The 14,660-nt window shown below is 39.4% G+C and overlaps 1 protein-coding gene across 49 annotated transcripts in view; it reads right to left on the bottom strand.

Moving 5' to 3' along the window:
• The window catches only part of LOC126295245 (basement membrane-specific heparan sulfate proteoglycan core protein), a 1,297,357-nt gene that overhangs the window by 51,161 nt on the left and 1,231,536 nt on the right, over nucleotides 1-14,660 (bottom strand). For 48 of the 49 annotated variants that reach the window (XM_049987617.1, XM_049987624.1, XM_049987622.1 and 45 more), the window contains 4 exons: nucleotides 14,436-14,599; nucleotides 9,844-9,940; nucleotides 7,459-7,749; nucleotides 857-1,048 (listed from right to left, as the gene is read on the bottom strand). In XM_049987617.1, coding sequence (XP_049843574.1) covers nucleotides 857-1,048; nucleotides 7,459-7,749; nucleotides 9,844-9,940; nucleotides 14,436-14,599 — 744 coding nt within the window. The remainder of the gene's footprint in view (nucleotides 1-856; nucleotides 1,049-7,458; nucleotides 7,750-9,843; nucleotides 9,941-14,435; nucleotides 14,600-14,660) is intronic. The other variant, XM_049987608.1, reaches the window with a different exon arrangement.

Raw genomic sequence — 14,660 nt, 5'->3', positions numbered from 1 at the left:
CTTCAAAATGTTGCCCAGTATGGTCTCGGAAGGTTGGGGTATAAAAGTGTGTGAAACTGCCAAGATTGTACAGATACCAAAAGAATGTTTTGGCTACATCGTGCAAGAGCATTGCATACAAGAAAGCTATCTTTGTGCAGAATGGGTGCTGCACACGTCCTCAACAGATTGTAAACAAATGGAAAAAGTGAAAATCTGTCAGGGATCAGTTTTCAACATATTACTACCAAAATCTAACAACTTTCATGGAAGCACAAAGCATCACAGGAAGCTGTCCAAAGGAGCGTTCCTGTTTCACAACGGCCCAATTCATTCCGTACAGGACAGCCACGCTTGCTGCTTGTTAATCACTGTAACACCCTGAAATGGCACCAGTGAGTACTTTCTATTTTCTTGGATGAAGAAAGCATTGCACGGTAGGCATTTTCATATGAATAATGTGTTGATTTTTTGACATGGAACATTTCCATAACAGCCAAAATGCAGACTTCTACAACTGAGGCCTCTGTCGAGTCACCCATCATTGGGAAAAATGTGTCATCATTGAAGGATCTGTCACATATCAAGTGACTAAATATAATAAAATTTAACAGACTTGGATTGGTTTTTTTGGAAGTGACAGTTAAAACTTAGAGACTACAAAAGATATTCGAAAAGATGCATTCTCGCTAACAGGCTGACAACTTTCAACACTCGAGACTACATTAAGACTTCTGACAGAAGGACCAGCTCCTCGAGATATTTGAGGCATCACAACCCTAAAATCGACCGAGAAGACAATCTATTTGCTCGAATCGAGCGACGAGAAAACAGAGACGAGGAGCAGGCCGAAGCCAAAGTAGGTGGGAAAACCAACCCCGTCCGCCCCTGCGGTAGCCGGCAGGTCCGCCACCACAGTAGAGCTCGTCGCTGCCGTCGCGACAGTCGATGCGGCCGTCGCACTGAGCCGTGAGCGGGACGCACTCCCCAGTGCGGCACTGGAAGCCGCCCACAGCTGCCACGCCGGAGACGCCCGGAGGGGCGAAGTAGCACCCACCTGCCGCATACACTGTGGCGGCACCAGGCGTTAGAGACCGATAAACACTCGTCGGCCGTCTGACACCGGCCAGACCTCGGGCGGGGTGGGAAGGAAAGCAGAATGCCACCGAGTAGGAACGTGGGAAGAGGGAGAGGGGGGGGGCACGGAACCAGTCTGGTAAGTGGAACGGCTGCTGCAGCTTTCCGTCGGTCATTTCCCTACTATCGCCTCGGAAGATCGAAGCCAAATTTCCCGGAATCTGACCACATTATTCGTTCATTTCTCACACAACATTTGACAAGTGCCGCACATGTTGTAAATATTAAATGCTGTGCTCTGCAATGTTTTTGTCCCCTGGACTCCAATGAGACACATTGAGCACAGGAAGGTGGCAGTCCAAGTTTCCATCTGGCCATCAAGATTTAGGTTAAAAACATTTCAAAAGCTTGGGCTATAAGAAATATTTTATTTTTGTCAGTGACACAGCACTTGTTACTTCTTTACAGGATCTGTTACTTCTGTACAAGATCTGTTACTTCTGTACAGGATCCTATTGATTTGTTTCAAGTTGGTGGTACGGGTTCTGTGGTCTCGTTCTTCAGTCGTCAAGATGTTGGTAATTTCTCTTGCTGGAACGTCGATCATTTACAAATTTGTTCACGATTATCATCAAAATTTGTTCTCGAGACACTTCCAATGTCTCTCTGTATGCACCTATAATGGCTGGTTGGAGTTTAGACAGCACTTTGATCAAAGATGGTCAATTGTAGCATCTAAATTACTGACTCAGGCAATGTACAAAATTCTGTGCAGAAACTGTAACTGATACAACTGTCTGAACACACAGATATTCATCGTTCATCAATTGTTTCAAGAGCGGGAGGGACTCCAAAAAAAGAATTCTCTTGCCTGTCCATAAGAGTTCTTTCACTGCTGTTTCCTAGCTCGATACAGTCTGCAAATTAAAAATTATCCCATTGCCAGTGCCTTAGTGTAGTCCGAAGCCAAGTTATACAATAATAAATACAAGTGTGGAATTTGGAGACAGCGTTGGCCTTCCTTTTTCTTATTTCCCAACAGTCAACATTTTCAACTTCTTTTGCAGTAGTGAACAGTTTGTTTTTGTACTGTCTTAGCCCAAAACAAAATGACAAGGAGTATATGTGGCTTTATGAAGTGAGATCAGGATGTGTCCCATTCTTTAACCTCAACAAGTATTTTTCGCCAGTAATTCAGTCATTTTCAGACAATTTCTCTGGAGATGACCACATCTACTTCATGCCACTGACACAATAATTATCAGCTTGTAACTCCAGCTCAGCAGGTCCCGATATATATACACACAAACTTCTCCTACTTTTCATGACTCGTTACATAAACAATGGTGCATACCTTACCAGTGTTCCACACAATTTCTTACTTCTGAACATGAAAAGGCATATTTCCCAGTTTCAGTTCCCTCAAACCATTCATAGTATCAACAATTTCAGCTTTTTGATCTCCATTTTTCTAAAAAAAACTTCATTTTGCCCCATTTTTTGACAACAGAAAACAAATAGTTTTATTTAATTTACTTGGGAATGAAATTCAGTCGATCACATAAATGTTTCAGTCCACTCTTTCATGTGTAAACAAATTGTGGTTTACGTGGGGTGTTGTTCTGAATTAATATTACCCTCTTGGTAATACAATTTGGAACTTATTTGTATCATACAGTTAATTTTGTAGTTAATGCACATTTCCGCAGCATTTCCAAAATACTTTAAGTTCTCTCAAAAATAAATTCTTGGTTTCTAATCCACTACGTGAGACATTGTAATCACTATTAAACAAAAAACTAGACAAAAATGTATCAGGAAAAACCACTGAGCCATCGTTTCATTGACCCCCCCCCCCCCTCTCCCCCACAATGTTTGGGCAGAAAAAGCTCAGATATTGCAAAAGCAAAGCAAGAAGCTGATCTGTGCGAAGGGACAGATCTCCGCACATAATAGCCGCCAAAGCATTGCCCCTCTACAGTGTTCCATTTTATTATACTCATTCAGCAAACCTCTGCTGAGGTATAATTTTGGCCAGTAATATTTGTCTTTTGGTGGTTCACACTGAGAAATTCTTGGTATGAAAATGCAGAAATCTCTGGAACAAATTCGTTTGTTAAGAACAAACGTTACTATGAAGCTGCTTCTGACAGATTCTGTAATGTGTAATGTTCCTTAAATTCCTCAGTGGAAAGTACTTCATTGGTAAACTGGAAATAAATATGTACAATTTCAGTACTGACGAATTAACTCATCACCTATATAATACAGATTTTGCACTGATAATGCCAGGGAGACTCTAGCTATACCAGAGGCGGCAAAGCACACTGAGCACAAGCATTTAATAATACAGGCATTAAATGTGTATTGGTAACCTTAAAATGTGTTATTAACACTGAGTCAACTTCATACATTGTATTTTCTTTGTTGTGGTGACCACTGCCATCAGCATTTATCCACACAATTGGAAATTCCTGCAAACAATGTTACCATACTTCTCAAAGCCTTTACACATCCCTGCGTTTTGTGTCAGATGCATATCACAGCACAAATCAGTACTTCTTTCCTTCAATTATAGGTGACACTAAGATATAGGCTTTTATTTATTTGCTGCATAGCCGAAACTGGCATGCTTTTACAACACATTTGGTTATCAGCAGTAACATAACACACTCACCACTTTCAAAATTACAAGCCAAGAATTTTTCAAGCTCTTAAAAATGTACTGTACATGCTGAAGCTTCTGATGTAACAAAATAATTGGCAAACAAGAACAGCAGACAGATATTTTACATGTAGTGTTTATTCAAAACACAATGAAGAACTGTGGATGACACCATTTCTCACTCTGTTCCATTGGGCTAACTCCTGACTCACTTTTTGGCGCATCCTCCCCTCAACACCCGTCTTTTGTATAAAATGTCAGAGAAACTGTATTTCTACTTCAAAACAAATAACTGTAAAACTATAAACAAGGTCTTTATACACAAAAATATCTTCTTCAATTTCAATATAGGCCAGTTAAGAAGCCTATTCAGTAAATCACCCTCTGTTAACACACGAGGAGATCAGTTTCTCAATCAAGCCATTATCACTGTCACTATCAGGGGAAATATCCTAAATACTTTCTACTGTTAAAAATACACAACCTACAGTCATCTAAAAAGAACAACTCACGTTGCCCGTACACTGTCAACTCCAGATGAACAATTCACTTTTACTTTCTTTGGACACTTCTACCTGTCACACGAATTCTGAAATCTGTTTTCAAAACAGCAAACAGCTTTTTGAGTTGGATATTTGGGTTTGGGTCGTGTAATGGGATAACTCAAAATGGGGTGGTAAACAAAATAAACCAATGATCAATGCTGCCTTGAAAGGAAAAAAAAGAAGCAAATAAAAATTTTAAAAAATCATTAAAGGTTAACTTAGGGAAAAACATGCAAAAAATAAAATAAAATTTGTTAGAACTACAATTGTACTTAGTGACTGAAAAGTTGTATTGAAGTGTGAATGGTGGCACCTTCTAGAACTGTAAAATGTGTTACTCTGTCCAACATTAATACCACACCAGTTATTTGACCGCCAAACCACTTCTCACAATGAATGAAAACTTAGAGCTTCCTAAACATTTGGTTCGTGACAGCTTTCTTAGTCTCAGTTCCAACAAGGAAACAGTTTTGGTCAGCCACGTGAATCCACGTCAGAGAATACAGACAATAAGTCAGTGACCGACGTTACACACTCAATATTTCATGCAATCACAGAAAAAGTTTTATATCGTTCACTGGTGTCAACTACCAGTGGGAAACACCAGAACTAGAAATGAGAAAGAAAACAGTGTGTATTTTACTTTGTCTCGTACGTACAGAGTTGACAAACTAAAACAAATGTTCTTTTCTTTTTCCTTCCTAGTTCTGATTATGGTCAGTGGTGGCCAATACTGGTGAACAATGTAAAACCTGTCCTGTTACTGCGTGAACCAAATCACTGAATGTATAATACTTGTGTTACTTTTGTTTTAAGATAAAATGGAGCACTGTAGAGCTACTTTATGCAAGGAAACGTTTATAGGCAACTAAGACATCAGGTAATAGCACTGTTTTTAGAAACTAGTATCTGTATGTAAGAAGTTACGTATTATGATTAGTGAAAAGAGAAAAATAGTAAGACACCTAAGAATGGAAATGTACACAAAATGTCAGAAAGTGATAAAGTGAAAGGTCAAATTAGATAAGAAGTGAAAGTTTGCCATAAGTTAGCATTACCCAGTGCTCCAATACTTACATGAGAAGTGGCTTAGGGATAGATTAAAAATCTCACACACTTTGTATTAAATATTTTAATGCCTACACCATGGCATCAGCATTTAATTATTTTTACATTCTGTTTAAGAAACTGTTTTACCTATTAGTTCTCATTCAAAAATGCAAAAACAACCCTCAGCAGAGATGCACTAGTATTAGCTGACTTCATTTCTTATGCACTTCTAAAGCAACAAAGAGTGGGCAAGCTCTCAGCTGCTGCATAGATCACATTGGTATCAATCTCAGTAACAGCTCAACTTCACAAGAAGAAGGGTGAATTTTTATCAGCTCACTCAGATTGTCACCAATTTGAGACTTAACCGATGACACTGTCGTGTACAGGAAACCGTCATCTCGGAGTGGCCTCAGGTCGATTCGGGGCAACTAGCAGAACTTATATATGGCGCAAGAAGTGGCAACTCGCTTTACATACAGATAAGAGTGTGAGTCACTGCAAATGACAATATTAACTATGTGTTGCTCGAGTCACAGAGAGAGTTTCTCAGTGGAAGAGTCATTTTTTTTTAAACAATTTATACAGTGATCTAGGTTAAGGCTCCAAGTATCACACACTGCAGCCATTTACTCTTTGGGCCTTCGTTAGTGAGTAACTGACACAAAAAAAAAATAAAAAAATAAATAAATAAATAATAATAAAAATATGTATGATGCACTGTAGCAATAACAACAATCATGTAGTTCAAAGCAGTGGTGTAGAGTAATGATTAAGATATATTGTAGATACTGAAGATTGTGTGTTCTTATCCTATCAGACACTTTTGAATTTATATTCATTTTTGCATTTGGAAACTGTCCATGCAGTTTTAATTATTTCTTTGTATTAATTTCGATTTAATTTCATCCAAAGTTATCATTTTATATTTTGATCCATGTTTTATTTATAATCCATTCTTTTGTTTAAAACTTCATCTGTGTTATTGAAACCAAAATAAATATTTTAAATTTATCACTTGTAGTAAGATATTTTTTCTTACAGTAAATTTGGAAAACCAAAGTTAGTGCAAATAAAAAAATTTATTTGATGATTAAACTGACAGGGCAAAGGATTAGAAATTTAAAAAATTACATTTAAACCAATTACTTAAATATAAAATAATAATTAAAGTAATTTGAATAAACGCTTAAAAACAAAAGTTTAGAAGCGCCTGACAAGATTCCAACCTACAATCTTCAGCACATTCGGAACGTATCTTAACCACTAAGCTACACCAACAATCTCAATAACATTGCTATTTTTAAGGCTCCAGTGCATCAAACAAAATTCTTTTTTGAGAATGCTTGCAAAAGGGCATCCACCAGGGTGAATGGGTGTACTTCGTACCTGCACTGCCATACAGATTGTTTCATAAAGCTGATCTCACACCTGAGGACCCTGCCCTTGTCACTCATACTGGTTAAATAACTGGGAATAAAGTTGCAAAATGTCACATCATGGGATGAGCATGTAGGGAAGGTGAATGGCTGCCTACAGGTTACTGGAAGAATTTTGCGGTGTATCACCTATCAAGGGGACCCATTCTCGAGTACTGCCACTACGAAAGAGGCATCGGGGTCGCAAAGGGATTTACTGTAAAACTCCGAGAGTGTACATTCTGGGAAGTGCCACGCAACATATTACTTCCTTTCACATACGTGCAAAGAAATCAATACAGTGGAAACATTAGAGAAGTAGAACTCACACGGGGTTTACTGACTGTCCACAACAGCACTTGTAGATGGAACATTATGAGACGGCTTGTGGCTCAGAGTTGTAAACGTAGGTGTGCAAAATCTCATTCACAGTGACTGTGCAGTTACTATACATTAACTTGCAGCAGGCTGCTGACAATGTAATACTTAAGCAGCGAACCTGTGAACACCGCTAGGCAACACCCACACCTCGGCCACTGGCCAGTTCGACACTGTGATGCAGTGTTAATAGCTAAGTGGACAAAGTGCACACGTAAGTGACTGAGGGAGTAGACAGGAGCCACCACTGGACTTACAGGCGCCGAAACGAGAGCTCGCCCACTCACAAACGAACAGCTATTAGGGTGAAGGAGGACTCTACTGGGCGGCAAGGCACATCACTCACGCTCGACACGCAGGTCGATGTACTCGGAGAACTGGCGGTTGCCGGGGTAGGCCTCGGTCACGGTGCACACGTAGCGACCCGAGTCCTCGGGCCGGACGTCGTTGAGCACCAGGGTGTCCCCTCTGCGTGTCGACGTGGGCGGCAGTGGGCGACGGTCGTAGCGCGTCCAGCTGTACGAGGCTCCCCTGTCCGCGATCTGCGACACCCGGCACTGCAGCTCTACGCGGCTGCCCACGTTTGCCGTCTGGTCGCGCTGGACCGGGGAAGTTACTGGTGGGCGCGACTCGTAGTCTGCAAGATCCGAAGAGATGTAAGTACTTTAAAACGTTAAAAACCTAATTCTTTAAAGAACCGAACCCCCACGTATAAAACACAGCTTCGAACATCTGTTTACATTGCAAATGAGTTAACGTGTTAAATTTGATGTTAAGCGTACAAGCAAGAAAAATTTTGGAGATGGTTTGAAATTATGTTTAAAGTTTGTCATAAATCACAAAGTGCTCTCATTATCAAACACTGGATGAACACAGTCTGGATAATTTGTGTTCTGTTTTAAGTGAAAGCTAGTTTTTGATGCATCTTAATGCTTATGATATCATATCTCCTGAACTGGGTGTTGTATGTAATTTTGCAGTGGTGTATGAGGATACTCTCAGCAAAATGGGTCTTGAATAGAATTAGGAGTAAACAAGTAACAAATTAAAATGTCACACTCAATTATGCAGTTTTACTGCATGAAGAGACAAAAATGTAGTGAGCATAAATTTTTTTTCTTTTCATTCTTTTGTGGGGCATTTCAGCAAGAATAGTTTTGTAACGGTTTGAAATTACGTGGAAAGTTTGTCGCAAGTTGCTGAATGTTGTCATTCACAAATACTGGGTGAATATAGTGTGGGTAATTTGCACACCATGTGTTAAGCCATCCTCACATGGAAAGAGCTAGCTAATGCTGTCATCGAGCTGTACAATTTTTGTGATGTCATTTCCTGTTATTTCATGTTGAGGAGCCATTACCTCACATAAAACACAAAATAACTTCTGTGATATTTCTGCAAGGTGCTATGAAAGGTAGAGCCAATAAGAGACAAAGACGCTCTCTGCATCACAAGCTGAAGTCGTGAGATACCATATTGTATTTGTGTTTTCAATTTGTAACTTATACCCAACAAATATGTGCCGTTTCTAAGCAAATTGAGGAACTCTCGAAAATGTGTCATTGTCGGTACAATCTGATGTAACAAAATGACCAGGAATGTCATACCGGCAATCAAAGAATTTTTATATTTAGTTATTTTCATATAATAACACACGTGGTATAAAAGCAGCCATTATAAGGCAATGGCGCATTGAGGATTCACCAAAAACACTTCGGCCTTAGCAGGATTTCGTTATAATTAAATGTCACTTAATAACAAAATCAGCCATTGAAGCCTCCAGTATAGTGTAAAATAAAATAAAAGGTCATTTCTAATAGATGTTCAAAGTGGCACAGTTGGTAGAGGCACCGAGTTATGAAATAATGTGTGGTGGGTTTGTGTCTTGCTGTACGCAAATTTTGTTTTTCACTCCATGTTTTCTAAAAGGTCGTGAGAGTTTCTTATTAAATTAATAGAAATATTTTCTGCAATATTCGATGTTGTGTAAATATAAGTGCATTCTCTCAAAGGAGTGAGTGTGTCCAATTTTGTGAAGTATTATAAGGTGATGTCCTTACTGACTGGACACAGAATTTTTTTAATTTTTGGTCTTATGACATGCTCATAGATAGTGACGTTTTTATTTACGTATACTACAGATAGAGCAACATGACTAGCATATGGACAAGAGAAGAAATGTGTGTTTTAATAAAGCTAATGCAGGAATTTCACACACAACCATTTTCATAAACACTATGTGTTTTCGGAGCCAGATACAGCTGACAGTTGATGCTGGAGAGTGTTGCAGTCACAAATCACATTAACTAGCTGATCCCACGTGACACGGCCACTGTTACTCGTGAGGCTGGGTTGCCTGTGTCTGTCCACATCGACATTACCTGCCCCGTATTGTGTTAGGACGGATTTAAGCTGCTTCAAGACATTTGCAAAGTATCTAACTGTATTATTTAACTTACTGTTAAACTTTTAAAATAAGACTATGACAGCATTTCAAATTTTTGAGTTCTATCAATGATTGTATGTATATTGAAAATCAATTTTTTGCCTCTGGAAGCCAACCTGCAACTGGGATTGTGCCTCCAGCTAGCCATTTAGTAACGTAGATATGTGCTGGAAAAGTTTAAAAAATAAAACGCCTGGGTTAAATTCAATATTACTGATTCTGTTTGGTAGTCATCTTGTCAGCATCTCTACAGGACAAAGTGCAGAACATGTTGCAAAAACTTACCTTCGACAATCACTTCTGCGGCACCTTCTGCCTGTCCATATCTGTTGGTTGCTAAGCAGATGTAGCGTCCCGTATCAGCGACAGTGATGCCCTGGAACTGTAAAGGAATGAACATTTGTTTACTCATTGCATTTGTTCTTGTGACAGCAGTAGCAGATACAACAAGAATACTACAATAGTTAACTGTCAGGAGGATCGGTAGGTACAGAATAGGAATGAAACACTGAACACTGAATATATGACGAAATTGACATACTGTAAATAGTGTCACTACAGAAGAGGAAGAAACAAACGGAGAGAAAATGGGGGCCAATGAACATACACAGTGTAAGGAAAAGGTAGATTGCTACTTATTGTAAAGATGACACATTGATTTGTAGACAGGTACAACTAAAAATACTTACACATTAATGTCGGTCCTATCTGCCAGAGAAGATGATTGTGTGTGCGTGAGGTGTGCTTGCTTGTGTGAATGACTGTCTGTGTTTCCTTTTTGACGTAAGTTGTGGCCAAAAGCTATTGCATAAGCGTCTTTTAGTTACGCTTTCTGTAACTTAATGCGTCATCTTTACAGTAAATAGCCACCTATCTTTTCCTTACATTGCCGATATTCCAATCTGTGTGGATATATACAGCTCTTGAAGCCCACTATAATAAAATTTATAACTATTAAGCATGAGACCACATATTCACAGGAACATTGGTGCACTGGGCACATGCTGTTTCTGATGGAGACAGCCTTACAAAGGAACTACAACATCTACAGTTGGTGTTCAAAGATAACAGTTACTCCCCACATATGATTAATACAGCACTAAGGGAGGAAGAAACGTGACCACCCACAACATCAAGAAGATAAGGAGCTATTCAAGTCCAGGATGATCCTTCCATACATCTGCAACCTTTTGACTGCCAAAGGTTAGTGTTCTTCTCAGTTTGGTAAAGGATGATCTGAGATTGTGTAAGGCTGAAATTTACAAAATTCCTTCCCCATGTGGCAAAGCTTAATAGATCAGATGAGATGCACAATACCTTAAAGGTGCGACAAATATGAGCGTCACAGTTGCCTTTCGCAGCCCAGCTGGGCACAGTTTTACCACAGGATACCTATGGATTATTCTGTCACAAAAATCTTGCACCTTGTGAGATCCTTTTGGGATTCAGTAATTAAAGAATCTGTGGAAATAATACATCTAGCGCAAGATCTTATGAAGTGTGACAGCGCTTTCAACTTACTTCTGAGAGAAAGCATTTTATTCATAGTGACACCTTAGATTTGTTTTCAGCACCACGAGTGCACATTCCGACAGAGGGCGGACATGTAGTTTCATCTTAATGCGTGCAACTGCATGCCACAGATGGAACAGTATTTGCAGAGGGTGCAGACTTCGATAGAGAATGCTCCTGTGATGGCTGCCAAAGCGCATGCCTCCCTGTGCCAAATTTTAGCAGTGCCCATTGGTGGACACCTGAAGTTGGCTGAACGGTTGCAGCCGAAACATTGCAGTAAGAAGTTAACGTGATACACATGTTGTTATATGACTTTACAATGCACCTCATCACATTTTACCTGAGGCTGCAGCCTGATGATAGCTTTGTATCTGAAAGGATTTAGAGGTCAGTCTTTAATATTGTGTGTGACTTACAGAAGTAACTAATTCTTATTCACTTAAACTGACTAGAAATGAACGGATGGGAAAAGTCGCCACCTCGGCCACACTTCTCCGGACTAGTAGAGTGGCCGCTTTTCCAGATCGGATGCCATTCGGCGTTAATGGTTCGTATACAAAAAAGAATTACATTTTTAAGCCAAAAGACATTGTTTAAACAGTGACATTGGGAAAATGTGCACTTCAATATTGAGCCATGTGAATAACTGTTTGTTTTAGCATTGATATACCTTAGTTGATGGGCCTTATTGTGGCCTTTTTCTAACAATAAAAATAACCCTCTTTTTGGAAACTATGTAATTCAGAAATTGTTTTTAGTCTAAATTACAGGTTTCAATCCAGTTTGATCCTCAAAGTATAATCCTTTCAAAATTTCAGTGCTGTTGCCTCATAGGACTATTTATTCTGGTTCCAAAAATGTATACCTCTTCTGGAATAACATTTTAGCTCATAAATATTTCAATTAGAAAATTACAGCTTCCAGAAAATTCTCTGCATGTGTTTTGGAAATCCCAGTGTATGCTAAAACTTTGCATCATAATGCAGATCCATCAATTGTACCAATTTAACAACATTGGGCTACTTACTAATCAAAATAAATTCTTTAACTAATGTGAATATGTTTGTATACTATCTCCTGCATGAATATCTAATATGTAGAAGTTATGTATTTTAACATTCAGTAATATCCATCCTATGTCTATCTTTAAATAGGGATTGTGGGAAGTTCCACAACCAGTCTGCATCCTGTAGTCATTATGTACACTTGTATGTCTCCAAGTTAGCAGCTAGCATTTAAAGAGTGCAGTTACTGCGTTATCTGTTCATTTAGTCAGTCGGTGTTCAGTAATCGATGGTAACTGAGCTCGAGCTGTCCCCAATTCTTTAAAGAATCAAACTCCCATTTATAAAAAAGTTTCAAACAACTGATTACTTTACAAATGAGTTAGTGTGTTAAATATTTAGTGAGTCATAAACTGATTTCTCCTCATGACACTACTGGACCGGCATCCGCAGCCAAACTTTTGCATGTTCAATAAAAACTGCTGCAGCTGTTGCAAATGGGGACTGATTTTGTAATTTATATTATACAATCACGTGCAAACGTGAATAAAAAGAAGAAAGAGACTGTAAACAATATTGTCCAAAGACAACAGTGATAAAAAAAAATTCTAAACCTTTATACCTATGTGTAGGAGTTATTCAAGCTGACACTTGCTATCTTTACTACTATGTTGGGTATTGTACACCTGATTATCAACTGTTTCTTTTAAAGTTTATTGAAAGTTATTTACAATTCTGCTTGTAGTGGTTAATAACAAAGAAAAAGAGAAGAAAAGAAAAGGTTGAAAATGTGGGAAGAAATCGTGAGTAAAAAGGGGTTTTTAAAATCGTTAATCACCGTGAAATAGGGAAAGAATGAAATGCAAGTCGGACTTCATGTTACAGAAAAGTTATCGGACTTCGTGATTCGGAGAAGCTATTGTTGGGGTGGTCCTTGTGGTGTTTCTGAGCAAAAGTCAAACCAATTTCCAGAAAAAAAAAGAAAAAAAAAGAAAAAAAGAAAAAAAGAGACGGGGGAGGAGAGAGAGAGAGAGAGAGAATAACAAAACGTGATTAACAGGGGCAAATGGCGTAGATAAGAATTCATCCTTTACCATGTTAACATGTCTTCTTTCGTGCGGCGTCCAGGTCTTTAAAATTCTCCTACTTCATTTCTGCGTGAAAAGTAGTAGCTGCTCCGAAATCTTGCAATCGTCCAGGAATTACTAATTTATACAAATCAAAATCTTGTCGAGATTAAATGCAATGTATTTTACATTGCTTCCCTCCTCAAAATGCCATACAAACTTCCACAATACGTTTACACATCAATAAGGTTTTTCGTCTTCATCCGACCAAGACTAGCTAATTAGTTTTTACGTCTGCATTAAGCTTCCGCTCTCGAGAGACAAAAGACGGATAGAAAACAAAAAGAGTTACATTTTTAGTACTTTCCTTTTCTTATAACAGTTGCGGCGGTATAATTTGTATCTGAGGTAACGAGTGTAGTACGGCAAAATTCAAAGTCCCGCTACATGCTTATGTGACCCTTTACTCGGGGCCTATGTTTCAACATCTTGTCAGTTTGTGTATGGCAGCCACAGTGTTCTGTCCTGGGGTGGTGCCAGCTAAGGTACTATTTGCTGTATTCCCGTATCCCCCCCACCCCACTCAGTGCCAGTTTTGTTGCTCTGTTTTAATCCACGACTATCACTTTTCGTGAAATTTCCTAAATTTTAAACACACTGGACTCGCATTCGGGAGGACGACGGCTCAATCCCGTCTCCAACCATCCTGATTTAGGTTTTCCGTGATTTTCCTAAATCGTTTCAGGCAAGTGCCGGGATGGTTCCTTTGAAAGAGCACGGCTGATTTCCTTCCCAATCCTCCCCTAACCCGAGCTTGCGCTCCGTCTCTAATGACCTCGTTGTCGACGGGACGTTAAACATTAACCGCCGCCTAAATTTTAAAGAAAGGGCTTGACCACTGTAACGTAAGTATTCAGTCTTGCTGACACTTTTTACCACTGTCATATGGTCTTTGTTTTTGGTCTCTTTCTTCAGATATGCACCTGACAAAGTAATTTAGATTATAAAACTTGTCACGCGTTTAATAAATGTGTCAATCATTGCCTTTTCTCCGTGAATGTGCTGCCCTGTAAAATGAAGCCTACGAATATTAATGTACAGCCGACGATCTACACGGTTAACGATATTAATAAACCCACGTAAATACGAAAATGTAGCCCAACAGTGTCGTTCGAAACTAATTTCAAAATAACTTTAAATCGTATTCCGTCTGTGAACAAAAATTAATGGGAAGGGGACTACATAGGAGTGTAAAAGCGTGAGAGTAAATTTTCAAAGTGTCGGGACGCACCTGAAGGACGCCGCCAGACGTCGTGACGGAGGGGGGAAGGCCGCGTCCCACGGCCTGCCACCTGATGTCGATGGGCGGCGTGCCGACCACAGAGCACTCGATGCGCGCCGAGTCGCCCGGCCTCACCACCTGGTGCTCCGGCTCTAACCGGATCCGTGGCAGCTCTGCAGTGTATGGGAACATAGGAATTAGTTCCACACAACACATATCTGACACAGGAGATTA

Source organism: Schistocerca gregaria, chromosome 11 (genome assembly GCF_023897955.1).
Source record: "Schistocerca gregaria isolate iqSchGreg1 chromosome 11, iqSchGreg1.2, whole genome shotgun sequence".
Taxonomy (NCBI): Eukaryota; Metazoa; Arthropoda; class Insecta; order Orthoptera; family Acrididae; genus Schistocerca; species Schistocerca gregaria.
The sequence above is the reverse complement of the archived record's forward strand: the minus strand, read 5'-3'. Positions and strand labels throughout refer to the sequence as shown.